The 24,821-nt window shown below is 60.1% G+C and overlaps 9 protein-coding genes across 9 annotated transcripts; 5 read left to right on the top strand and 4 right to left on the bottom strand.

The window, feature by feature from the left end:
* The first annotated feature begins 363 nt into the window (after positions 1–363).
* Positions 364–2,484, top strand: BDZ90DRAFT_96792 (hypothetical protein). The gene has a single exon (XM_025509978.1). The coding sequence runs from the start codon at positions 417–419 to the stop codon at positions 2,412–2,414; it is 1,998 nt and encodes a 665-aa protein (XP_025359422.1). The 5' UTR covers positions 364–416; the 3' UTR covers positions 2,415–2,484.
* Positions 2,485–3,081, bottom strand: BDZ90DRAFT_96798 (hypothetical protein). The gene is made up of 2 exons (XM_025509979.1): positions 2,799–3,081; positions 2,485–2,701 (listed from the first exon to the last, which is right to left on the bottom strand). The coding sequence occupies exons 1-2, from the start codon at positions 2,983–2,985 to the stop codon at positions 2,556–2,558; spliced, it is 333 nt and encodes a 110-aa protein (XP_025359421.1). The 5' UTR covers positions 2,986–3,081; the 3' UTR covers positions 2,485–2,555.
* Positions 3,082–3,628: 547 nt separating this feature from the next.
* BDZ90DRAFT_234757 (hypothetical protein) lies at positions 3,629–7,281 on the bottom strand. The gene is made up of 3 exons (XM_025507138.1): positions 6,989–7,281; positions 6,837–6,922; positions 3,629–6,759 (listed from the first exon to the last, which is right to left on the bottom strand). The coding sequence occupies exons 1-3, from the start codon at positions 7,089–7,091 to the stop codon at positions 3,811–3,813; spliced, it is 3,138 nt and encodes a 1,045-aa protein (XP_025359420.1). The 5' UTR covers positions 7,092–7,281; the 3' UTR covers positions 3,629–3,810.
* Positions 7,282–8,006: 725 nt separating this feature from the next.
* On the top strand, positions 8,007–10,435 carry BDZ90DRAFT_96756 (hypothetical protein). The gene is made up of 2 exons (XM_025509977.1): positions 8,007–8,391; positions 8,455–10,435. Exons 1-2 carry the CDS (start codon positions 8,179–8,181, stop codon positions 10,324–10,326), a joined length of 2,085 nt encoding a protein of 694 aa, XP_025359419.1. The 5' UTR covers positions 8,007–8,178; the 3' UTR covers positions 10,327–10,435.
* Positions 10,436–12,551: 2,116 nt separating this feature from the next.
* Positions 12,552–16,064, top strand: BDZ90DRAFT_96730 (hypothetical protein). The gene is made up of 3 exons (XM_025509976.1): positions 12,552–12,838; positions 12,910–14,050; positions 14,127–16,064. Exons 2-3 carry the CDS (start codon positions 12,941–12,943, stop codon positions 15,936–15,938), a joined length of 2,922 nt encoding a protein of 973 aa, XP_025359418.1. The 5' UTR covers positions 12,552–12,838; positions 12,910–12,940; the 3' UTR covers positions 15,939–16,064.
* Positions 16,065–16,513: 449 nt separating this feature from the next.
* BDZ90DRAFT_234754 (hypothetical protein) lies at positions 16,514–18,694 on the top strand. The gene has a single exon (XM_025507137.1). The coding sequence runs from the start codon at positions 16,789–16,791 to the stop codon at positions 18,436–18,438; it is 1,650 nt and encodes a 549-aa protein (XP_025359417.1). The 5' UTR covers positions 16,514–16,788; the 3' UTR covers positions 18,439–18,694.
* A 118-nt stretch (positions 18,695–18,812) lies between these two features.
* BDZ90DRAFT_234753 (hypothetical protein) lies at positions 18,813–21,029 on the top strand. The gene has a single exon (XM_025507136.1). The coding sequence runs from the start codon at positions 18,920–18,922 to the stop codon at positions 20,678–20,680; it is 1,761 nt and encodes a 586-aa protein (XP_025359416.1). The 5' UTR covers positions 18,813–18,919; the 3' UTR covers positions 20,681–21,029.
* Positions 20,710–22,102, bottom strand: BDZ90DRAFT_234752 (hypothetical protein). Its single transcript, XM_025507135.1, has 2 exons — positions 21,410–22,102; positions 20,710–21,334 (listed from the first exon to the last, which is right to left on the bottom strand). Exons 1-2 carry the CDS (start codon positions 21,829–21,831, stop codon positions 20,974–20,976), a joined length of 783 nt encoding a protein of 260 aa, XP_025359415.1. The 5' UTR covers positions 21,832–22,102; the 3' UTR covers positions 20,710–20,973.
* A 448-nt stretch (positions 22,103–22,550) lies between these two features.
* BDZ90DRAFT_234751 (hypothetical protein) lies at positions 22,551–24,743 on the bottom strand. The gene is made up of 2 exons (XM_025507134.1): positions 23,935–24,743; positions 22,551–23,856 (listed from the first exon to the last, which is right to left on the bottom strand). Exons 1-2 carry the CDS (start codon positions 24,643–24,645, stop codon positions 22,576–22,578), a joined length of 1,992 nt encoding a protein of 663 aa, XP_025359414.1. The 5' UTR covers positions 24,646–24,743; the 3' UTR covers positions 22,551–22,575.
* Between the last annotated feature and the right edge of the window lie 78 nt (positions 24,744–24,821).

Raw genomic sequence — 24,821 nt, 5'->3', positions numbered from 1 at the left:
AAACACTCGGAATGGCGGCCATGATGGCACCCGGGCAGCGTGCTCTGTCGTACGACTTTTGTCGGCCCCTTGTCAATCAAACCACGATGACGACGACGTCGGTGGCTTGAGACACAGAGGGGTGCAATGGGGGGCGGCGCACTTGATGTCTTTTTCGAGGTGGCGCCCTTTTTCGAGTGGCTTGCAGCTTCGTCGAGAGATCGACTGGATTGAGCCGGGAGCGGAGAACCGGAACGGAGACAGCGACTGGGACGAGCGGACGGAAGAAGAGAGAGGGCGAGCGGAGCTGAGGCTGAGGCTGGGATGGCGGCGTCGAAGTCGCTCAGCCAATTTATGGCCGCGAAAGTGTTGCTTTCCTGCCTTGCCTCCACGCCTACATACCATCTCACCTCCATCTTTTTTCTCTTTGATTGCGCATGCCAGCGCGGCCATCTGGATCTCTTCTCGACAGTGGCTCTCGTCTGCTTCGCCCCTCCTTTCGACGGGCAGCTACACCGTCGCAGCAGAATCAGGGCGGCGAAGGTCCATCTTCGTCCTCGTCTGGCTCGTCGATGTCGCACCAACGCGAGCGACTGACACCGCAATTCTTCACCCGCAACGAGACACTTCCTTGGGGCTACAACGAGCAGCCATATCCTCGAAGAGGGGCAGCTCTGCCACCTCGTCCTCCTCTGGCTGGTAGCTATCCGCCTGGTGGACCCCCACCGCCCGGTCCTCCTCCGCCGCCGCCTCCATCTGCATCCAGGTACGAAGCGCCGCGCAGGTGGGTTCAGCACGAGACGGAGAGACAAGACTGGTATCGACCCGAGATGAGTCAATCTCGCAATGCAGGCGGCAGTGGATACGTTTCGACGTTCAAGAAGAGAAAGGAAAGGCAGAAGAGGGAGCAGCATGAACGAGAGGCCAACGAGATGAGGCGGCAGCAGTACTCGCAATATCAGCAAGATCAATCTCAGCATCCCTATCATCACTCAGAGCAATCTCAGCATCCCAATCGACCGCACCAACAACAACAGCTGTATCGACCTCCTCATCAGCGCCAACCTAATCCACAGCAACAGCCTCACTCTCTGCCACCACGCCCACCTGGAAGCCCACGAGGCAGTCGCTCGTACCACTTCTCCTCCGGCCCTTCACCTACCCCCCAGCGGTCTCCACCGCGGCAAGGCTCACCCAGCGCCTACAATCGACCACGCCCACTAGCCGTCCGCGCAGAGCCTCGACAGTCGTACGCGGAGCTCTCGTCGCAATCTCCAACTTCTCACCTGTTAGACATGGACCCACCAGGCCCACCTCCCCTGCTTGTCTTAGACCTCAACGGCACTCTCGTCTTCCGAGGGGCTTCTCGGTCCAACAATAATGCGCCCTCACGCAGGCCGTACCTGTCGAGTTTCCTCGCGTACTGTCTCGGGTTCGAGGACGCAAGCTACGCGCCTGACAGCCTGGACCATGATGAGGCTGCGGCCAACCAGAGACGCTCAGAGTGGAAGTGCAGGGCAATGCTGCCCCGCGAGGAGCAGAACAGATCTGCTCCTCGACCTCATGGCTCTCACTTTTGGGCCTCATCCTCTTCTCCTTCCACCTTCGCCTCTACACTCCCGCCATCTCACCCAAACTCCTCCTTCCGCCTCCTCGTCTGGTCCTCGGCTCAGCCACAAAACGTCGACAGCATGGTGCGCAGCATGCTCCACCCTCAGCAGGCAGAGCAGCTCGTCCGCTGTTGGGGGCGGGACACTCTGGTCCCCATGAGGTTCTACAATACAAAGGCGCCTAGCGTCAAAGATTTGGAGATTATTTGGGATGCACTTGCCGGAGATAAGAACGGGGAGAGGAGGGTCATGGCTGAGGTGAGGGATAGGGAGGACAGGCAATCGGGGGTTTCGACGACTGAGAGGGACGACACGATGGTGCCGTGCCTGTACGGAGCGCACAATACCCTCCTGCTCGATGATTCTCCCAGTAAGGCCCGCCTTCAGCCTTACAACCACCTCCTGGTGCCCGAGTTCGACGGGCCTCGAGCCTCGGCTGCTGAAGCATACCGCAATCAAGCTCGACAGGACAACAAGAAAGCGAAGGGGAAAAGCGCTGGCGGTCGGAAGGTGGACAGTGATGAGGAAGACGAAGGGTTGGAGCAAGTGGACACGGTCCTCCTGCAAGCGGTTGGGGTATTGGAGCACGCGCGATACCAGAAGAATGTGGCTGCGTGGATCAGGAGTGGTGGGCTTGGCAGGTTCGCAGGCGTGGAGCAGCCTGGCACCAGTGGCAATGCGGTGCAGTCGTCGACAATGGACAGGAGCAAGGAATGCGAGCTCGAGCCCAACCTCGATGTCCCTTCAAACGAGAGGACGGAGGCCTTCTGGCGACGTGAGGGACGAAGGGCGCTCTCGAGAAACCAGGTCGCTCTGATCTTCTGATCGATCAGGCCACGCTGGTAGCACACACGCACATCACAGCTCGAGGCCAGATCATCGTCGATACTCATCAAGTCATTGGTATCCTCTTAATACAGACATACTCTGCGCTCAGCTTCTCCACGACCCCCACGGGAGGCCAGCTTACTTCTTGATGATATTCTTCACCTTGTCCAGCACCCCTCCACTCTCCCCTTCATGATGTCCACCGTGACCACCACCGCTCTTTGCTGCTTTGGAGCACGAGTCGTACATCTTCTCCAGGTTGGCGGGATCTTTCGGAGGGACGGCTGAGCGTGGCGGCGAGATGGGCAGAGCAGAGTCTCTGTTGATCAGCGTCTTCTCGCAGTCGAAGGGCTCACACAGGTGGGCGCGGGTGCAACTCACTCTCAGGCCTGTCATGCTCCCCCTTATGGTCCGACCAACTGGTGCCCCCCGCCTTGTGCTGGGAGGGTCCGTTACTTAGGGCTGGGCCGTTGTAGGAGCCGCCCGAGGAGGAGCGGGTGGAGCGGGTGTTGTACGAGTGGGAGGATGTAGAGGAAGCATTGCTGCCGGAATGGTAGTGGCGAGGCATGTTGGTATTGGTCAGATGTGGTGCGGAGTGAAGCGAACGTAGTCAATGTTGGGCAAAGAGACGAGAGGGATGATAGAGACGCTGCTATATATCCGGGAGAGCCTCGACAACTCTATGACTGCCTGGATCAGTCTCAACACTGGACTTTGTGGAGCATCGTCTCGAGGGCGGCGGCCGAGCCATTCTGGCATTTCACTGCCTTGCCCTCTCGCCCCCTCCAGCGGCCACTTCTTCCCTCTTCTGGCATTGAGCCCCACTGCTTTCACTCGCAACGCGCGCCTTGCCGTCCTGATTGTTGATCACTGACTTGCGCGCAGATCGCGATCTCAGTGTCCAGCGGGGTAGTAAAAAGTCAAAGCCCATCGGGCGTGGGAAGAGCGCTCCCAGCGCTGCCTGACTCTGACTGACGTCAATCCACGGTCGAAAAGAGCTCGCTCATAGTGCTGGGACAGCGCGGGGTAGTGGGGCGAGGCGAGTCAGCCGGACTTGCAGCGGACCTGCTTTTACTGGAGCTGAAGCTGGTGCGGGGGAGGGTGGCGAGCAAGGAAGACGCCGAAAAAAAGACGCCGGTCGCGCTACGCTAGAAATCAACGCTCGGCCAGGCGATTCCCTCAGGCTCAGGCTGGTTGAGGAATCGAGGCCAGAAGAAGGCCGGCCGCTCCATGTATTACGAGCACCGTGCGTCAATTGATGCGCGACAGATGAGATGAGATGGTACAGATGGAAGAAAAAATGAACAAGAGAAACACGAAAATGACAGCAACGTCGCGCCTTAACTTCCCCCCTCTCTTCTCCTGGTCGCCCTCCGCAGCGGCTTCCCCGCGACTACCACCCATGCTGATGATAGTTGGGGAACCCACCAGGCCACATGACCTTCTTCTTCGGCCCGTCCCTATCCCTGTCTCGGTCGCGATGATGCGCACCAGACCCAGAGCTGGTCCCCGCACTGCCACCTACGGTCGTCCCTCCACTACTACTGGTATGGCTATGACTGTGGCCCAGGCCGTGATGGGCGTCCTCTCCGCGATGACGATGCTCGTCCTCCTCGTCTGACGTCTCGGCACTGCTCAACTGCTGGGTCCCAGTGGCCGCTGCGGCATGCGCATTGCTCTGACGTGCGGCGGCTTCGGCGCTCATGCGTGGCAGGGAGGAGGTGCTGCGCGAGTGATGGTTCTGGCGATGCGAGGACTCGCTTCGACCCGATGCATTCGAGTTCTGACGTGAGTGCTGGTTTTGCTGATGCTGCTGCTGCTGACTTGGCCCCGCCCCAGCTCCTTGTGTCTGAGTGAGCGGGCGCAGCGTGTTTCCCCCTAGGACGGTCTCTCGTCGATGAGGTCTCGATGTGCCTTCCCTCTGCTGCTGCTGCGGCTGGGGCGCAGGCGCGGACTGCTCCCTCGCAGCTGTGGCACCGATGCCCAGCATACGATTGCGAGACTGACGCTCCCAGAGGAGATTCTGCCTCAAGCTCTCAGACAGCTCGTCGCGCAGCATATTGCGGCGTGTCGTGCGTGGGGTCTGTGGAGCAATAGGCGCCGCCATGGGTGCAGCGCGATGTGGCGCAACGGCGGGGGCGTCTACGGTGGCAGAAGATTCGTCTCTCATCCGCTCGCGCGACTTCGACTTGGACTTTGCGCGAGATGACGACGACGACGGTGGGCCACCATCCTGGCGACCTGATCGCTCTCCCCCTTCGAGGCCTCGCTGCTGAATCAGACTGCCGCTCTCAAAGACGTCAGAGCTCTCCTCCTGACTGCCGGTTGACGCAGCTGTGGCTGCCGTTGGGGTGGTTGCGGCGACGTTGAGAACGGGTAAGGCAGCCGCGCTCTTGCTTGGTCGAAGTGGACCGCCATTGTCATTGCTTGGCGTACCGAGGATGAGCGAGGGAGGACGATGATGCTGATACTGAGATTGCCTCTTGGCTTGGTCGCCAGACTTCGAGCCTTCCCGCGTACGCGGTGCCTGATGATGATGGTGCGAGCTGTGTTGCGCAGCGTGAGCTTTGTGCTGATGCTGCTGGCCGTGCTGAGCCTGATGAGCATGGCGCAGATCCGCAGCGCTAGCGTGCGGACGTCCGTGCAGCTGGCCCGGCGGTGAGTGTGGCTCCTGTTCCGGATGGAAAAGAGAGCTGAGCAGACCTCGCACGGGCACCTGCTGTGGCTGCGGCTCTTCGTCGTATCGAGGCGTGGTTGTGCCGCTGCGAGGACCAACGTCAGAGGATGACCGGCCGTGCTCGCCGAGCATTCGCACGTCTGCTGCACTTTTTGAGCGGAGAGGGATCTTCTTGAACATCTCTTGCTGTCGTTCCTGTTCATTACGGCGACGTCGCTCTGCCGCTTCTTGTACCTTTCGACGCTCTTCTTCTGCTTCGGCGGAAGTGTCGCTCGACCAGCCTTCCTCATCGTCTTCTTCGACTACCTCCTCCTCAGCGGGGCCAGGAGAAAGCTGCGTTGCTTTTGAGGTTGGCGCAGGCGCGGCAGCTGGCTTCGGCGGCTCCTCTTCTTCGTCCGTGAACTCGTCGTCATCATCGCCGCCAAGCGCGAACTTGACCGGCTTTCCGGTCGCCTTACCTGCCTTCTTGGACGGTCCTGCAGCTGGTGCCGGATGCTGAGTCTTGGTCATCGTGAGGCCATGCAGCGCAGAGAGGCGACCAGAGCTACCCTTGCCACCACCATGCTTGCCTTTGCCACCGGCTCCGCTCCCACCCCCGCTCTTGTGAAGGTTTGTGGCGGAACGATGATGAGCGCCGCCGCGTGCCAAGTCCGTCTTGCTCTTGTTGGGCTTGAGAGGCGGAGCATGCACCTGTGCCTGAGCGGGGGGTGGCGCGGCCGGAGCTACAGGCGCCGGTGCCGGTTGCGGTGGTGCTTCGCGGGCCACCGGCGGAGGAGGGATAGGAGACTCGGCGCCGTCCTCAAAGCTCCTGCTGACGCTTGTGGAGAGGAAGAACTTGGCCTTCTTGCTGTCATCGGCTCGTTGTGAGCTCTCGGTGCGAGGGACTGGCTGAGCAGGCGATGGTCGTGTGGCTTCTTTGATGGCTGATGCTGCTGGTTTGGGTTCGATGGGACCAGAGGGAGGAGGCATTGCTTTTGTGCTCGAGCTCGATGGCATGCCCTCACTCCTTTCCGCCGCAGCAGGAGCGCTTGAATGAGAGGCAGCTATGGCCTCTAGCACCTCTGCGCCGTCTGTACGAGAAGCCATGTCAATCGCCCCTGGCGCCCCTTGGAACGATCTGCGTTGCTGCCCCGCTGGCAGACCTTGACGTCGATGTTCTCGCGCCAAAGTGGCGAGGTCATCCGATTCGTCCGTCGATGCCAAGCTGCGCAGAGCGGCCTGGAAGCTGAGCGGGCGGCGGCGATTGGACTTCTTGAGGTTGGAAAAGCGGACCCTCGCGCGGCTGCCAAAGGCGGATGACGAGGACGTAGTACGTCTGCGATATGAGCCCTCATCCGCTTGAGAACCGGATGGCGGCGAGGTGACTAGTGTACTCGTATTTGCTGGCCTGCTACTCCGAGGTGGCGATGCTGTTCTGCCGCGTGACGGCCCAGCTTCTGGCTGCTGCACATCGTCCTCTTCTGCGCTGCTGTCACTGCTCCACTCGTCGCCGTCCTCTGGGTCAGATGGCGCATTTTCATCCTCGTTGACGGTGGATGGCCACTGTGCAGCAAGGATGGACGGCTTGCGGCTGAAGCTCTGTGAGATGCTTCCCGCTCTGCTTAGCGCTGGCGTTTCGAGGGGCGTCGAATCTGCAAAGTCGGACCATGAGGCATCGGGCGGCAGCTGCGTGCGAGCGAGCGCAAGGGGAGCTGAGGATGAGCGAGGCGCTGTCTGGGTGAGCTTCGCGGTCTGCTGCTCACAAGGTGAGCTTCTCGATGCCATGCTCTCCACGCAAAGTTCTCGAGGCGGCGACCTTTGTGCAGTGAGTCGCCCACCTTGGTGAAGACTGCGGGCGGACGAGAGGTCAGTGAGTGTTGGCGGTGATTCTGGCTCGCCTCTCTCGCACGCTCACCATTCCAAAGCGCTGCGAGCTGATCGACGTTGAGCTCGCCACCAGAGGCCAAGCTCTCCGTGGATAGCTCGAGAAATGGTCCCGGCAGGTACGGCGATGGCATGTCGTCGCGGATGGGTTGAGGTCAGGAGTGAAAGAAGGCGCTCAACACTCCTTCGACGGCTAAGAGCCCCGACGGCGCAGGGGTAAGGGCGGCTGCTACTTTGTCTCTTAGGCTGAGCAGCACAGCAGCACCACTAGAGAGAGAAAGCGGGGGCGTGCAGAGATGGGTGTGGATGCTAAGGGCTGAGGAGCCATTCCTTGCCGTCTCTTGCCGCGACGCCGCCGCCGCCCTCCGTCGCCGTCAGCCGCTGCTTGGTCCCGTCCTCGTCGTCCCCGCGACTTTGCCGGCAAGCCAAGCCAAGCCAGGCGCGAGGGTGATTAAGCCGGCCATTGAGCCGCCTCCACGTGGACGAGGCGCGGGTCGAGGTGTTGGACGAGCGGAAGCGCCAGTCTCAACTCCTCGCGACTTTGCTTTCCGGTCCAACCAACACGCGCGAGTCGAGACGGACCATCATCCTCGTCATGGCGAAGAGCGCCTCGTCAGATGAGGCGCTGACCCAGAAGGAGGACATTCTGACACGTGATATCGATGCTTCAAAAGCCACGCTCAAGGACTATGTTGATACTCTGCTCGAGCGCAGCAAGGTCAGGGTGGCGAGGGGCAAGATGGACGAAGCCTTGCAAGACGCAGAGTGTGCCTTGGCTCTCTGCCCTGCGTCTCTAGAGGTGCGTCTGAGTGCGACGAACGAAGTCGTGATCGTAGACTTTGACTTGTCGAGCCTTCTTCACATCGTCTCATTCTAACGACGGAAGCTCTCCTGGCATGCGGCAATATCCAAAAGGCAACCATCGCCTTCAAGTGAGCGAAGGGGGGCTTTGCCAACGACAGCAGCCCCGCCGATAGGCTCAAATTCGTGACGCCTTTTGCAACCCTCAACAAACGTCTATTGCCACCTTTCGAACGTCTGCCAGAAGAAGTCCTCGAGAGGTTGCTCCACCACGACCTTGTTGCATCGAGGCGCTAAACCCACGTGGCGTTGGTGTTGGACGGTTGGACGGGCGGAACGAGAAGTCAAGGTTGGGCTGTGCAGCTTCGCGTCTTGCTTTCCTTCCTCTACCCACCACGCGCGTCTTCCCCTTCCATCGTCATGGCGAGGGGACCCATCCCATCCAGCTCGACAACGGCGCAAGAAGAGCGCGAGAGGGTCTTGACTCGCCGCCTCGCGGCTTCGCAGGAGAAGCTGTGGGAGCAGAGTCAGACGTTGCTGGAGCGCAGCCGACTCAGGTCAATGCGGGGAGATCGAGTCGGAGCGCTGCAGGATGCCAAGCGTGCTTTGGCCCTTTTCCCAGCGAACATAGAGGTGAGAATGCCTCATGTACGGCTACATTTCCGGTCGCTGCCCACGCTGACGCCTTGCTCCCAGTACCTGATTAGAGCTGCCGAGACGCTCCTAGACAGCGGCTTCCCCGACAAGGCCTCGAGAGCCTTTGAGCAGGCAGAGGGCGCCGCCAATATCGAAGGTACGACGAGCGAGATTTGCGCCGCCCTCTCCACCCTCGCAAATCGTCTACGGCCGTTCGACATGCTGCCCAACGAAATTCTGGCGACCATCTTTGAACACGTGTACGCAGACTGGCAACGATTACCTTCACCCTTCCAGCTGCCGCACGTCTGCCGACGCTGGCGCAGCATTGCAAAAATCACACAAAGTCTATGGAGAGATCTTCGCATCCTGCGGGTACCGACCAAACTATCAACATTCACACCTAACTTGAGCGTCGAGCTCCGCAGGCCCCCCTGCTTCTCCTCATCTTCAACCCATCCAGTCGCCCAGTTCTGTCATGCTCGAGCTGGCAATCATTTGAGACTGATCAAGCATTGCGCAGAGCTGTCAAACAATACGCTCACCCACTTCGAGTTCCACACGCTCAGCGGAGATCTTGACATGGCTGCGGCACTACTACATGTAGCCCAGGGCTCTGCAGCTACGCTGGTTGCATTGTCCATCATCAACAACGACAAGGATGACGACCCAATCCCGGGGAGCTTGAGCCTAGCATTACGCTGTCCTCGCCTGACCTATCTGGAGCTCAGCCCCAAATCGATTCACGGTCGCGAACTCAAGCAGCTGGAAGACGAGGTCAAACATCTGGACCCCCTGCCGGCCTCACTGAGAACACTCAAATACAACGACCTAAGCGACCTCAGTATTCGGCGAGCGAGGCGAACGCGCGAGCTTTTCCTGCATCGCTGCTCGCAACTCGAACAACTGACTCTCTTGGACATCTACACCGCTAGTGACAGAGCCCTGTTCGATGAGGCCGAGCTTGGGACGGAACATACATTTCCTCGCGACCTATTGGTCAGATGCGCTCAATCTCTCGTCGAGCTCGAGACCAGCGCTTTCAAAAGCCTCTTCACCAGAGCGAAAGCAGAAGGGCTGTCTGCCCTCCCCCGTTTACGGCGGCTGCGACATGTGCCCTTCGCCGACTTTGTAGACGAGGATGTTCCCGACTTTCACGAGCTGGCGCTGCCCAATCTCAAGGTCATCGAAGCTCCGATCAACGTCGTCGAGTCAATGCACAGGGTTCCTGCACGCGTCGTCTTGCATCTGCGATTCAACGAAGAGACAGACCTCCTCTCGCAGATCAAGTCATGGCTGCTCTCGCTTGATGACGACAACACTCCCGAAGAGATTACGCTGGAGCTACTCGAGCGTAATGTAGGCACCGAGGACTTCAATGAATTGATCGACGTTCTGATACCCAGTCGCGCAGGCAGGATCATCTGTCCGCAGCTTACGGCCTTTTCCGTCCTCACTCGAGACGAAATCTACAGCGAAGGGGACGAGGCCAGTCCATTCGACATCTACTCAAAGCCAATTCCCCAGCCCAAATTCCGAGAAGATTGGCAGCACAGCGTTATAGATGCCTCACGGCTCGCTCGAATGGAGGCAGAGCGTCGTCGTGTCTCGAAAGGTCTGCCCGCCATCAACAATTCCGCAAGCGGCAAGGCTCCGGATCCCGTTCCTTCAGCCTTCTCTCGTGGCGCTCCCGCCGCAAAGCGAGTGAAGGTATCGGCGCCGCCCGACAAGGCGTGGGGCCCGTGCGAGGCGCTGAGATCCATCAAGATTGAGTCATGCTACGTTCAGCCAGACGCCTGGGCAGTGATGAAGGCCTCGCCGTGTCGATTCGAGGTGACCCCAGATCCAGAGGTGGCAGCGATGCTACCATGGCAGGAGCCGTCGGCGGCCAAGAGGAATCGATTCGGGGAGCGCAAGGTGCATGCCTGGTGAAGATCACGATGTCCACCGCCCTCGGACCACTTCACTCCCTTCCACTTCACACCTTACCTCCGTCTGGACCAGGATGACGACTTTCTGGCTCTCTCTGTCCCCGAATCCCCGTCATCTTGACGATGCCACTGTCTTGCACATATGCTCTCTTGCTCGTTGCCATTATGATACCCTCTCTTTAATACAATCAATAGGCGTGGCATTGCAGTGAGCGAACGCTATGAGCGAGCTATCGACCGCTTCTCCTCGCTCCCCGCTTCTCGCTCAGCTCGTCCTGCTCCACTACCACAACCACGTGTCGCACGCGTTCCTCCCGCGTCTCTTTCGCGCTCCGCGCAAAAGTGTTGGACGACGCCGAGTGACGCCGACATTGGATGAGTGAGCGGGAGCATGAGCGTGAGTGATCACGGGGTGAAAGGGCCCGGTGGAGCGAGGGGTGAGCGAGCGAGCGAGGGAAAAGAGTGAAGAGAGGAGGTAGAGAAGGGCTAGATCAGCACAAGCGGAGCAGCGAGAGTCATCTGGGGTCCATCATCGCGGCGATGCTAGGATTTCGACTCCGTCGCCCGCGCCGAAATCGTGAGTGACGAGGCGATGCGTACGAGTGAGGCGGGTCATGAGAAGCGATCGACAAGATGAACCTGCGCTTGACCGGACCGTGTGGGCGCTGGTGCGACATGGTGCCTGCATCAGACGCTAGCGTCGCGGTGGGGTCGTCGTCACAAGAGGGCGTACATCTTCGTTGGCCCTCTTCGCGCTGGACCGAAGTCGCCGCTGCGCGTGTTCGCACCAGAGCTTGGCGCCCAGCTTCCCGTTGCTGGGCCGAGTGACGGGCAAGTGCGCTAGCCTACGAACCTCCGAGTGTCCGAGATGAGCTTTCGCTGTCCCGCCGTCACTTGTCCACTGTGTCGGACAACGACGACGTACGACAGAAGGGAGATGCCGCACCGCCCGTACGGACGACGTCGTTCCCGTCTTGACAAGCTCGAGGCACGATGCACGGGTCACCACTGACAAGATTGGCCTAATAAGCGGGCCGGCAGCAGCAAACGGGCTGAAAAGTCAGGTAGGGCTTTGCGACGAAACGAGTCGCATCGAGTCGGCTCCACGGCATCGTTACATTGGAACCCTACTGATAGCATCCAGCGCGAGCAGCGAGCATCTTCTCGGCGACGATCTTAAATTCTGCGCTACCACGGCCTACACCGCCCTCCGCGGGCCCTGAATCGAATCGTAGCAGCGCTTCACTCGTGACCATTCGTCGTGGCCCGTCGTTCCTCGCTCGCCGCGGCCGTGGTGCTTGGCCCACGCTAGCCTACTCGTATAGTTGTCCCCACTGCGGGTCGCGGCATCGCCTCGTCGTTGGCGCAAACGAGCAAGGAACAAGGCGAAGAATCCGCTCGACGAGCCCGCTTGACGAGCGAGCCCCTACCAACTTGGAAACAATCGATTCGATTTGCCCCGCTTGGCTTGAAATCGACGGCCCGCTCTCGTCGACCTCAGGACGGATCGAAAGGGACACGGGCCTCTGCGCCTTCCGCCGCCTGCGCCGCCGCCCGCGCCGCTTGTGCGCCTTCTGCCGCTCGCGAGGTCAGTGTCGAGAGTCGAGGAGAGGCGAGCGGTGCTGCGAGGCCGCGAAGCTGAATCTGCGAAGGCTGAGAGAAGAGGGAGAACAGAGATTGCCAACGCCTACGCCTCGATCCTTTCTCTCTTCTCCATACCCCCCGCTCCCTCCTTCTACCTCTGTTCAGAGGTAAGGAGAGGATCATCTCAATCTACGACTCGGCCCCCGTTTCTCTATCATCCCCCAACCCCCTTATCCCGGCCCCGTTCTTCCCCCCGCCCTCCCCCGATCCCCACCCCTGCGACGCTCTCTGACCCCGCACCGATACCTTCGACTTGGCGGTAGCGTACGCGAGCTGCTACGTCGCCGCTCCCACGTAGAGACCTCTTTACTGAGCATTCTCTGCGAGGACCTCGATTACCTACAGCTCGTAGCTCATCCCTCGTCGTCTCAAGTGCCTACCTACGCCCGCCCTTCCCCGACCCACCCACCTATACCAGCTGGACTCACCCGCCAGCAGCATACCGCCGATCGCAACGCGAAAAGCCTGCGTCTAACAACGCCTTTGGTTTTCAGAGACTTGCGCCTTGTCGCGCAACCAGACGCACTCGTATTCAGCAAGCAGCAGATCAGCAACCGTAGCAGCGCCGGCGAAGAAGCAGAGCCGTACACAGAAGTCGACACCTTCAAAAGCGCACGCAAGACGCGCACCACCCATCGTACCGACTACCACCTCGCCTACATACTGTCCCCACTTTTGCCTCGATCCATTTAGTCAGATACCACTTCATACACACTTGTCCATTTCTTCCATCAAGCTTCAGCATCCCTCCCTATCATTGGTCGGCGCCTTCAAGTAGCCACGATCAATCACGGACCCCATTCATTCGTTTCTCATTCGCAACTCAAACTGCTTGGTAATCGCGGACATACATCCCTCAGCGTCAGAGGGTGAGCAGGCGCAGCATGCATTCGAAAAGTAGCCCGGAGCTGACTTCCTTCGCATCCTTGAACGTGTCCAGATACCCGGCGATTCACTCGCATTGACGCACCATGCCCTTGACTCGCCAGCAAGCGGCCGACCTAGTTCAGGACCACCCGCACTCGCATGCGCATTCGCAGCCACAAGGCTTCGTCTCGCAGCAGCAGCTCGTCGACAGCTCACAGATGCCCTTCGACGGCCAGCACAGCGGTTCGCCGGCCTGGCCGCAGGCGCACGACGGCCTGGACCTCTATCAGCATTCGCAGCAGCAGCAGCAGCAGCAGCAGCAGCAGCAGCAGCAGCAGCATCGTCTGCAGCAGCACCATCCTCATGTCCAGCAGACACCGCGTCAAGACGTCTTCGTCTCACCGATGGGATCCCAAACCGACATGCCGACGATGCCAAACTTTAGTACATCGGCCAGCAACGATGGCGGGTCGGCCTTCTACGGAGAGATGAACGCTCACCCTGCCACGGCCTCCCCACACGATGTGATGGGTCACGGCAATAGCGCGATTCACATGACTCCAAGCCCTGGACATGAGCTCGGCCAGCAGCCACCTCACTCTGCCGGCGCAGCTTTGGGCCTTGGTCTCACCTCAAATGGCCGTCAGCTGCCTTCTGCGCACCACCGCCATTCGAGCCTCGGCCAGATGGGCGCCCTCGCGCAAGCTCAGCGCCAGTCTCCGTATACTCCCATGCGAATGGGCCCCTCCTCGCCGTTACCCGGCGTGGCACCTGGCCGAATCACTCGCACCGGAACCACGCCCAACATGGCCAACATGGCCATATCCACCAATAGCAGCGCCTTTGCGCAGAGCGTTCGGTCCTCCTCGCCAGGCGGCACCAGCTCCGCAGGGGCCTCTACCTCCTTCAACTCGCCCGTCAGTTTTACGGGCGCACAAGGTTTCTCACCTGTCGGCTCATCCACCGCAACCAGCGACTCGATGCGCTACGTCTCTGGCGGTACGTCTTCGTCAATGGACTCGCGAGACACGTCCATGGACAGCTTCAACGACTCGCGGGCTTCGTCCCTCTCTGCGTCTCTCTCCGAGGAGTGGCTCTCGGTCGACAGTCGCGGCGTGGCAAAGTCAAGCGGCAAGAAGAAGGTCAAGCTGCTCAACATCGATCGCAAGCGCATCTGCGAGCAGCACGAGGCCAATCCGAAGCTGAAGCAGGAGGTGAGTGCGAGGGGTGCGATCAAGAGGATTCTGCCGCGGCCGACACTGACATCGTTCTTCCCTCCCCTTACACCAGGACCTTGCAAATCTTTTCGGCGTCGAGCGCAGCACGGTGAGCAAAGTGCTCAAGGACAAGGAGCGTTGGCTCGCCGTCGAAGAGGGCAGCGTCGACTCCAAGATTGTCAAGCATCGCCAAGCCCGCTTCCCCGAGCTCGAGCGACAGCTCAGCATGTGGGCTCACTCGGCGCAGGCTGCTGGCCAGACGCTCACCGACACATCAATCAAGAATCGCGCCCTCGAAATCGCTAAAGCCATTGGCGGGCCCACTGAGAAGTTCAAAGCCTCGGGCGGCTGGGTGGACAAGTTTAGAACGAGGAGCGGGCTTCGCAAGCAGATTCCAGGAAGCAGCAGTCAAGAGATGATCATGAGCTCGCCATTTGATGGCGCCCCGACTTCGTCATTGCCATCAACGCTCTCGAGTACCTTCTCTTCTACGGCGCCAGACTACATGATGCCACGCTTTTGCCACTCGATGCCCACTACCTCGCACGGTCGCCTCGAGGCGGCTCCCATGCCACCAGCAACAATGGCGGCCATGCCTACCGTACGCCCTGCCTCTCCGCCCATGGACAGTAGCAACAATGCCATGCTCTCCTCGGACAGCGACATTGCCATGGGCATTCGCACCACACCCACCTCGAAGCAAAAGCGCCATTACGATGCCATTGCTCCCGATCAACGGACGGCCGCTGCCGCAGCGTCGTCATCTCTGTCCTCCTTTGACCATGATCACGACTCACAAAACAGCGGAGGCAGCATCGGCTATGAGATGCACCACGAGTCCAAGAGAAGGCGAGGCAGTGTCAACAACGAGGATGATGGTAATGGGCTGGGCTCCCCTTTTCCTGAGATGGTCAGGGCTTCTCGACAGCAGCATCATCAACAGCACAGGCAGCACGGCCTCGGAGGAGCGGGTTCGCAAGAAGGTCTGGCAGCACGCTTCATGGGAGTGAGCGCCGATTTTCCTTCGTCCTCTCCCGAGCAACCAGTCGCGCCTACCGTTGGCGGTAGCGTTGAGCAGCACCATCTCCAGCAGCATCATGGCCAGGGATGGCGTCCCTCTCCTACTTCCCCACTGAGGCCACTTCGCCTCTCCGATCTGGGACGCAGCAACACCTCGCCTGGCTTCGGCCACCAACAAGGCAGCGTGGCCCGCAAAGCGTCCAACTCCGGCATCGGCGACGATAGTGGCTTTGGAGACATGAGCCACGACTCCCTCCTCGCAAGCAGTGGGCTTGACCCCTCAACTTCATCGCAGGCTATGCAGCATACGCGCAGCCTCGGATCAGGAGGAGCGGCAGTAGCAGGAGCAGAAGGTCTTCGTCGCATGAGCCCTCGTTCCACCGCCATACGTCGTATGATGCTCGAGACCAATACTCGCACCGACGCTGGCGACCCTGGCAGCGCTGGATCTCCCCAATCTCGCTCTCCAGCCACCCGGATTCTCGACGGTAGCGGTCATGCTCACTCCAGCAGCATTGGCAGCAGCCACGCCAGCGGTGGGAGTGGCGGCGGTGGCGGGCACGGTGGTCTTGACGGCGAGGATGCCGTCTCCCTTGATCAAGCTCGGCAATCCTTGGATGTGGTGCTGCAATTTTTGAACGAGTCGGAGAACGACATAATCCCTCGTTCCCACTTCTTGACCCTAGGAAGTCTGCACGGGAGCTTGGCTGCTGCCGCAGAGCATCGGGGCCCGCTTCCCATGGCGATGCAGGTAATGCAGGCGTCTCAGCAGCAGCACCAGCAGGGGCATCAGCTCCAAGGCCAGCCTTATGCTCAGCCGCATGAGCATCACCAACAGCAGCAGCATCATCATCATCATTGCTGATGCGACCGACGCTCAAGAGCCTACGTCACTCTTCTGCCCCACCTAACCACGTTCCTTTTCCTATCTATTCGCTCCCCACCTCAAGCCCCTCTCAGCCCCCGCTCTCCCACACCCTGCCGCGAAAGACGCTCGCTTCGAGCCTTGTGCTTTCACCTTTTCTGTAGCCTGGTAGCTAGCTCTGTCTCTCTCTCGCCTCGCTCAGCCCGCTCAGCTCGCACTTCGCACTCTCTTTCCTCCATTATCTATTCTCGCTATCCTCCTCTTCGCTCTCCGTGCCCGTTCGCAGGTCCAGCTGTTCCAGCTGCAGGACCGCGAGACGAGACAACCCTCTCATGTTCATTCCCAAGATCAGAATGACACAGACGCTTTTCCCTCAAGCCAGTTGAAGTCTGACCCTGACTTGCTTTGTGTGTGTCGCGCGCATGTGAGATGGAGCCAAATTGAGAGAGTTGAGAGGACAAAGGATAGCAGACGCCGGCCGAGAGAGAGAGCAACTGAGCGGAGCAAGGCGGGGAGATGAGCGGCGTCATGACGCCCAATCAGAGCCCTGCAGCTCGCCGGTTTCAGCGAGATGGCCAGACGAGGCGACCAGGGGGCCCCTTGGAGACGACTCGATCTCGTCGGCGGCTCCTCGCTTTGTCCTCCCCCTTTCCCTCACTTCGCTTCATCTTCCTCTTCTTGGCTACCTTCATTCCAGACGTTGACGACATCTTCTACATTACATTGCGCAACACTACTACGCAGCGACAAAAGGTTGCACTGAATTGATCCAACGACCTCGTCACGAATGCTTCAAGAGGCACACTGAATCCCGCCCTCCATCATCCACGTCTCTCCCTTCTGCTACGCCATGACCAACCACGCAACTTCGCAAGGAGCTCGGAGCTCGCCAGCTGCTTCTTCGACAACAGCCCACGCCTCATCTCCGCCCTCGAATCGATCTGACAAGGGATCCTCGACCTCGCCTCGCATGGAGCGCCATCATCAGCGCCTGGACAGCTCGCAGATGACAGCAGAAGAGCGTATGGACCTCGTTCGTCGCAATCGGAAGCTGACTAGACTGCTGGGTGATGAGGTGGTCAGAGAGGGAAGTCACCACGCGAGAGCTGCTTCCAGGTCGTTATCGCCGGCAAAGGCAGCGACAAGATCTCAGAAGGAGGAGGAGGCGCTGAGGACGAGTCAGCCTCGGCTTGAATCGCCGCTACTTGGACAGGAGGGGGACGACGATGCAGCATCGTTGTCGACTTGCTCCCCGCTTCTGCTTCGCCGTCGTAGCGCTGTCGGCCCTTCGTCGTCTCCATCGACCCCTCTTCCTCCTCAAGTCAGCGCAAAGGCTGCAGCCATCTTGGGCGTGGCCTCATCGCCCTCAGCGGCCGCTACATCTGGACCGGCTCTCGACTATCGACCCTCCGAGGAGTCGACTGGCTCGTCATCCTCCTCCTCCATCACTACGACAACAGGCGTGGACCCGGCTCGACCACGACGCAGCCTGGACAGCTTGCAGTCGCGCGACTCCTGTTCCCTCAGCCGCGACGTGTTGGGAACTTTGCCGTTGCGCCTGAGCGGCAACGCCAACGAAGCCAAACACCACGCTCGTGCTCAATCGGAGCATGTTCCGTTGGGCGAGTTTGCTGCGGCTCACGAATCCTGGCTGGACCTGGAGCGCACCCTCGACGCCGATGAGATCGACAACGGCTCTTCCGCCGAACGCACCAGCACCGACCTCATCCCAGCCTCGCACGATGACGGTGGCGATGCCGCTCAAACCTCGCCAAATCCGGCTCGCGCAGAGCGCCGTCGTCGAGTGGACAAGATGACTCGCTGGCTTGGCAACCCTGTTCCAGCGCATCTAGTCGCCCCAGACGGGTCAAACGACGCTCCAGCCTACATGTACGATGAGGCACCCCTCTCCGCTTCGGTGTTCGAGACCATCAACGCTAAGCCAAAGGCCAAGAGGAGACCGTTGAGCATGAGTGCTACGATGGGGAGGACGAGCTCTGCTCCTGCGGGCTTGCTGCCAATGCTGGCCGAGAATGGGCAGGAGACGGTACTGAGCTCGAGGGAACGATTTGAGAGGGTAAGGAGGGCCAACAAGCTTGAGCAGCTCCTGGGAGAGGGGGCGGGATTTGCGCAGGCGCAGGTGCAGATGGAGATGCTCAAGTCAGGGCGAAGGGGTTCGCTCCGAGTGGGAAGGGGAGGGGATGCAAATCTTGCGAAGGAGATGCAGAATCAACTGGGTCTCGCTCCTGCGATCGCGTTGCGACAGGGCGAGCAGAGGAGAATGCGGGCTGGGATGGACGGCAGAAGCAGCGCGAGTAGTATGACGAGCGAGGACGATGGTAATGATGACTTGGACCAAGAGGACGACAGGAACGACAACGGCAACGATGACCTGGAGAAAAACGACGAGCACGAAGCGCGCCGCCGTCGAGCAGCCAAGGCGCAGAAGCTCAGCAAGTTCTTCGGGCAGAGGGTGGAGCAGGGCCAGCTGCTGCGATGAGCTGTGTTCAGCTCGCGGGCGGGCATGGCGCGAAGGCGGCACGAACGAAATGAAACGTTGTGGGAGGGAACGAGGACGACGTATGGCGAGAATCGTCTCCAGAATTGGTCGGCGAAGGATTCGCAGCTTTCTAGGCCTAGACGTGGCTTTGGCTTGGTATCATACTCTCTGTGCTTTGCTTCTAATTTGGCCCTTGACGATTCTGTGATTTGACCGTCTAGCATTCTTATGAAATACACGACGATGACTTCCCTGGACCCTGGAGCCTTGCGACTCGATTGCGTGGGTTGCGTTTGGCGGGTGGCTGGTGCGCAAAAGTCTCGGCGTTTTGATGCAGGCTGTGCTTCGGTCCGCGCTTTTCTTTTCTTCCCACATCGCCCTTCTCGACATCACAGCCCCTTTCTCTCAAGGCGGCACAGCATTAGTCCGCAGCAAGCTCGAGCTGCAGAATAGCTGACTGACATTGAGTGCACCCGCAGCAATGCCCGTGCACCTCCTCCCTTACCTCGTCTCCTCGGGGTCCTCCATCTCCCTCATCCACCCAAATGCCGTCCTCCTCGTCTCATCCATCCTCGTCCTCATCATCCTCCGACGATGGAGCAACGGGGTAGACCTACTCGCTCGCCTGCACATACGACAACAAGAACTCGACGAGAGGGCTAAAAAGGCCGAAAAGCTGGCGAGGGGGAAGAAGGGGAAAGGTGGACAAGACGAGGTGGGGATCCCGAGCAAGGGCGGAGCGGCAGAACGCGATCTCCACGGGACTACCTGGCTCGTCAGTGCTAGTCTAATGGGCTCACCAGCCAGCCCTTCATCTCTACTCGTCTTAGCTGGACTGGCAAGTCGAGGCGCCCAATTGGTCGTCCTGCTCCCCTCGACGCACTTTGAGACCCTCGTCGATGAAGACGAAAAGGAAGTGCGCCTGCCACGTCCTGCCGCTCTTCAGCTCTTGCAGCTCCTGAGAGACGGGGCGAACAATGAGCTGATATTTGCAGAAGAATGCGATCTGCGCGACGTAGGCTGTGTGGATCGCTTTGTGACCAAATGGGCAGAAGGGGAGGGTGGCAGCAGTGATGTCGGTGGTCTCGGAGCTGGGCCTGCTGGTGGGCGAGCAGCGAGCGGTCTGCTCAACCCTGGCGCGGCGGGCGGTGGGGCTCTCGGAGGTGGCGATGGTCAGGACGTACCTGCTCCAGGTGGCAAGACGGCGAGGAGATGTGACGGGCTGGTGCTGCTGCCTTACAGTCTCCAGGGGGAGCACGGTGGGAGCTACGAGTCACTGAAACGCGAGCACGCCGGACGCTTCCACCTCGTCAACTCCCTCCTGGCGTCACTACTCGTGCTTCCACCGCAGAGGGATATCAGGATCGTGATGTGGGTCAGCCCATGGTATGCTGCCGGTGTGAGGAGGTTTGAAGAGGAGGAGAGGAGGCGAGAGACGAGCACGGCTGGAGATTCAAGTGCAGACGGGATCTCAACATCGGTCAATGGGTCCAAGGCGCAAGCCAAAAAGCGCAAGAGCAAGGCTACGCCCGTTGACCCCGCTCCAGTTGCAACAGCGTCCAGCAATTCATCGCACCCGCTCAGCGTAACGACCTCCGGCTCCCTCACCCTTTCCTCCCTCCTCACCTACCTAGAGCTACAACGCCGTCTCATCCTCCTGGCCGAAGCCGACCCGCGACCCCGCAACCCTCTGCCAGGCATTCTCGACGACAAGGATCACAAACGTTCGCAATCACGACATTGGCCCAACGTGAGCCTCATCCCGATCTGCCCAGGCTTCGAGCGCGTAGGAGAAGTGTGGAGTTGGGCTTGGCTAGGTTCCTCCTCTTCATCGACGGCATTGCCACTCAAGCTGGCCTCAGCAGTCAGAAAAGCAGCCGTCCTGCTCTGTTGGCCGCTCGCCCTCGTCTTTGCGAAAAGCCCCAAAGCCGCTGCAGACGAGATCCTCTGGGGATGTGTGGCTCCGCTGGATGCGGAGGGTGGGGGAAGGAGCATATTGGCGCTCACTGGCGTGGAACAGGGAGTGGCTGGGTTGGAGGTCTTGCCCGAGGAAGGGGATGCAGAGGGGAGCTGGAGAGGTATTCAACCGGGCAGGCTCTACAGGCAGGGCAAGATTGTCAGGCTGCCGGACGCTGCGCTGGCCGATGGAAAGGTGGGGAGCAGATTGAGTGCTGAAGCCCTTGCGAAGCGGTGGGAAAGGTGGGAGGGAGAGGTGAAGGAGATGCAAGCGGGGGAGGCGTAGAAGGTGGTGCATCTCATGGAGGTACACAACAGCATAGAGACAATTATCGCATTTGACAACGAGGCCGAGAGCACGGTAGCAGAAGAGTCCGTCTGGCCGAGCAAGGATAGTACAACGCAGAACGAAGAGAAGGGAGTCGAGAATCGAAGACGAAGAACGGGCGAGAGTGGAAAGACGGTGTAAGCTTCGTGTGCCGTAAGATTGGCAGCCAGGCGTCTCCTTTCATGCCTTGCTGAAGGTCGGGGGGCAATGACCATCCGCCGAATCTGGTATAAGGCCTTTCTCCCCGCCTCTTACGCCAGGACCAACACAACCGCAGCCATGATCGCAACAGCGGCAGTGACCCCCTTGCCCGCCACCAGACCCATAGCCCCACTGGCACTCCCGCCCTGCACAATATCATAGTTGGGCTTCTGTCCCTCCTTGCTAACAGCATAATTCGCCGCCACCTGTCCCGGAGTCGAGCAGCTATCCCTCAACGTCTGGCTGCACGTCTTCAAACATGCCTGCCTATCCTGGATCGAGGTCTCTGCAGGATTCCAGCAGGACTGAGTGCAGGCAGAGGCTCGATTCTGGCAGTCGGCCATCTGGACTGGCCATTGGTATTGGGAGAGGGCGGCCGACCCGCGTGTGCAGGTGCAGCGCGTTGCGAGGCTGTGCAGCGGGAGGATGATGAGGATCGAGGGTCAGTATGTGGTGGTCACAAGCAGAGAGAGCGCACACACTTACGTCTCAACGTTGCAGAAGTTCTGGTTGATCTTCGCACCTGCCTCCTCACATCCAGCCGTGGCGCACCACTTGGTCTGACGATCACAGATGCTCTGCCTCTCGCTCTGGGACATGTTTGTCAGACGGTAGTTGATGGTCGCTTCGCCCAAACTTGACACGTCGAGTGTAGGCGGGAATGCATAAGGGACGGATGATTGAAGTACGAGACCAGAAGGCCAAGAAGCCGTGGCTGCGCCTCCTGGAAGGGTGAAGTTGGATGAGGCAGAGGCTGCCGGTGATGACGAGGGAGCGGCGGAGGAGGCGCTGGATCGCGAGGCTGATGAGGAGGAGGAGGCTGGCGCTGCTGCAGTGGATGAATTGTTCTGCGCTGTTACGCCTACTGCCGTGAAGGCGAGGAGGGCGACGAGGCCTTGAAGTCGCATGATGGGTGTGTTGGTGGTGGTGGCGAGGCGAGTGAGAGAGGGAAAAGGGGGGCTGGCCGCGAAGGAAGACAAGTGGATGGATGCGGTTTGATGGTACCGAGTGGCTACAAGTCTCGTAGAGAGGCAGTAGAACTGGCCTTGGAGAAGATGAAGGTTACACCAAAGGGATGGGTAGAAATTGAAGTGGACGAAGAGGATGAGATGAAGAGAGCAGCGTGCGGGGTTGAGGAGCAGCGGTGGCCGTGATAGGTGTGAAGAGACGAGCGGAGAGAGAGACGAGACGAGGCCCTCGACTCGCGAGGGCTCAGGCGAAGTGCCCTACTCGATCCCCGCACAAGCAAATTGACGACGGCGGCGCAGGCCGAGACACTGGCCTCTTCGCTCGTTCGCTGCAGGCAGCAAATGCGGAGAAGCGGGCGTGCATCGCAGAGCGCGGCAGACGACAGGCAGAGTAGAGGAAGGGCAGTCAAGTCTCACGAGGGCGTTGCGGTGGACGAAGTCTGGGTGATGTCAAGGCGCGACTGTTCGAGCAGGGTGCTAGTGGATCAATGGGAGAGTCGAGGGCGTCACGGCTGCGCAACTTCCTACGACAGGTACTGGTGGGGCCGGAGGAAGAAGAGAAGAGACTGACAAGGCTCGACGTAAAAGTATGATCGAGAGCATTGAGCTCCACTCGAATCAACCGGATGCCCATTTCATTTCAGGTGATATGTTGTTAAGCTGTCGTATCGCATCGCTCCAACGTCACAAAGCAGACCCAGCGCTTACAGCTGGCGTCTTCTCTCCAACTACCTGAGCTCCCGCCGGAATCCCTCCCATCCCCAACTGTCTCTCAGCTCCTTCATCCGTAGGCGACGGGCTCGGCCTAGTTTGCGTGATCTCCGGTACGCTGAGCCCACCAGTGGTCACATCGGCACTCGCCATGCTCAGGTCCCCACCGGGGATGTGCAAGTCGTCATCCGCGTCGATCTCCACACTTTCATTGCCTGCGTGCGGGGCGATACTGCTCGTAGGCGTCGCTCCGGCGCCTGCGGTAGAGGCGGATGCGGCCGAAGTGGTCGCGGCTGAGGAGGCGGCTGTGGTTTGCTGCTGGAGTAGGTGCGCAGACCCCGACGAGGCACGACGATCCGCCCCTCCCGGAGCACTGCCGCCGCCGCTGAGGATCTGGGACGATCCCGAGAGCGGAATGGACAGCTGTGTCGCGACAGTCCTCTGCGAGGGGGTCCTCACGATGCTCAATCTGTCGTGTGGAGCGCCCGGTGCTCCTACGACGCCCGCCGCTCCACTTCCCATCCCAGCCGTAGCCACGTTCGTCGACGACCCACTTGCAGGGAATCCACCGCCCGCCAAGCTGGAGGCGGCACCCACAGATTCCCTCCCGCTCGTCCTCGTACTGTCATCCGACCCCCTACGACTGAGAGGCGGCAAAGCCTTGACGCTCGCATAGGTATCAGAGCTATTCCTTCTCTCCCCCATCAAGCTTCCCACAAGAGACCTGGCCCTGCCACCCCCGCTCAGCGAGGGGGTTTGACCATGCTGTCCCGCGCCTCCATGCCCTCGAGAGGAAGAGGAAGTGGCTCCACCCGCAATGCTCTGCGCTGCCGTTGAGCTGGCGAGGGTGAGAACACTGGCATTATCCGGTGGGTAAGCTGTAGGATGCGGGTTGTTGGCAGGATGAGGGCGCGAAAGGGTAGGAGCATTCATGTAGACTGAGTGGCCTCCATTGCCCGTGGAGGAGGGGTGAACTGCGCTGTCATATGTTGTTGAGGGACTAGCCGGAATGGTATTGGTTGCTGGGCCGGACGACGCCGGGACGAATTGGACCGAGGAAGGGGAGCGGGTGGGGTTGTTGCTGAGGTTCCCGGAAGGGAGAGGGGCAGAGGAAGAGGAGGAAGCAGCTGCTGCTGCCGATGAGGAAGAGGGGTATTCTCCATGCCTATATTGGGCGATATGTGCCATTTGAGAGGAGGGCTCGCGGTCCAGAGACATGAGCGTCGTAGGCTTGGTGCTTTTGCCTGTGTCCATCTGCGAGGGCCAAGGGGGGAAGACGTCGCATGAGCTCGGTACAATTCGATTCGCTCTCTCTCTCTCCACCCTGCTCACCGTCCTATTGTCCACAGAATCACGCTTGCGGAATCCCTCAGTCGAGTCGATATCAAAGGAGTTGTCGTCTCGCGAGCGAGCTGGGCTGCCAGACGACTCGCTCATGACTACAGGGCGAGGTGGTGTGGCCGTCGTTGTCGACGAAGGAATAGCGCCGCCATTGCTCGGAACAGCGGCGACAGGGGCAGCAGCAGCTACGTCGATGGGATTGATGGGTGCGAGGCGCTCAGGCGTAGAGAGCTGAGGAGGCGGCTCAGCAACTACGAGGGTATCAGCGAGGCCCTGTCCGCTCGAGCCGGCAAAGTTGGGCGTCGGCGCGCCGGTAGCGGTGGTATTTGGGGCTGGGCCTCGTGGAGTGGATGGAGCTTGTGGCTTAGTAGCGATACCATTGCCTCCCGCGTTGCTACCTTGAGGCGTCTTTGATCGCAAGCTTGCCTTGCCGAGCAAGCTGTTGCCTCGTTGCTTGCTCGCTCTGCGGCTCTTGGCATCCGAGCCAGGCGCTGCTAAGCTGCCGTTGGTGCCAGTGCCAGTGACATTGCTAGCAGAAGTTGGAGCAGCTGAGCCGTTGCCCTCGTGGTGGTGACGCTGATGCTCATTGGCATCGCCGCCAACTTGCCCCTCGGCATCATCGCTTGGCTTTCGACCAAACTTACGAAGGAAGCGCTTGAACTTGGAGCCCGACTGCTGCTCATTGCCAGCGCCGCTGCCCATTGGGCCTTGAGGCGATGCTGTCGTTGTGGTCGCTGTCTCTACTGCCATGCTGTCTGGTGGATGGTAGTCGGTGGAGCGGAGCGAAGCAATCCCATTCAAGACGCATCGCATCTCGCCCTGGCGTCGCTCCGACTCAGGGCCGCCTGCCCCTTTGTGCCCCGTCTCGCCTTGGCTGG

The sequence above is a fragment of the Jaminaea rosea genome, assembly GCF_003144245.1.
Source record: "Jaminaea rosea strain MCA 5214 unplaced genomic scaffold BDZ90scaffold_18, whole genome shotgun sequence".
Taxonomy (NCBI): Eukaryota; Fungi; Basidiomycota; class Exobasidiomycetes; order Microstromatales; genus Jaminaea; species Jaminaea rosea.
Note: the sequence above shows the minus strand (reverse complement) of the source record. Positions and strands in the feature narration are given on the sequence as shown.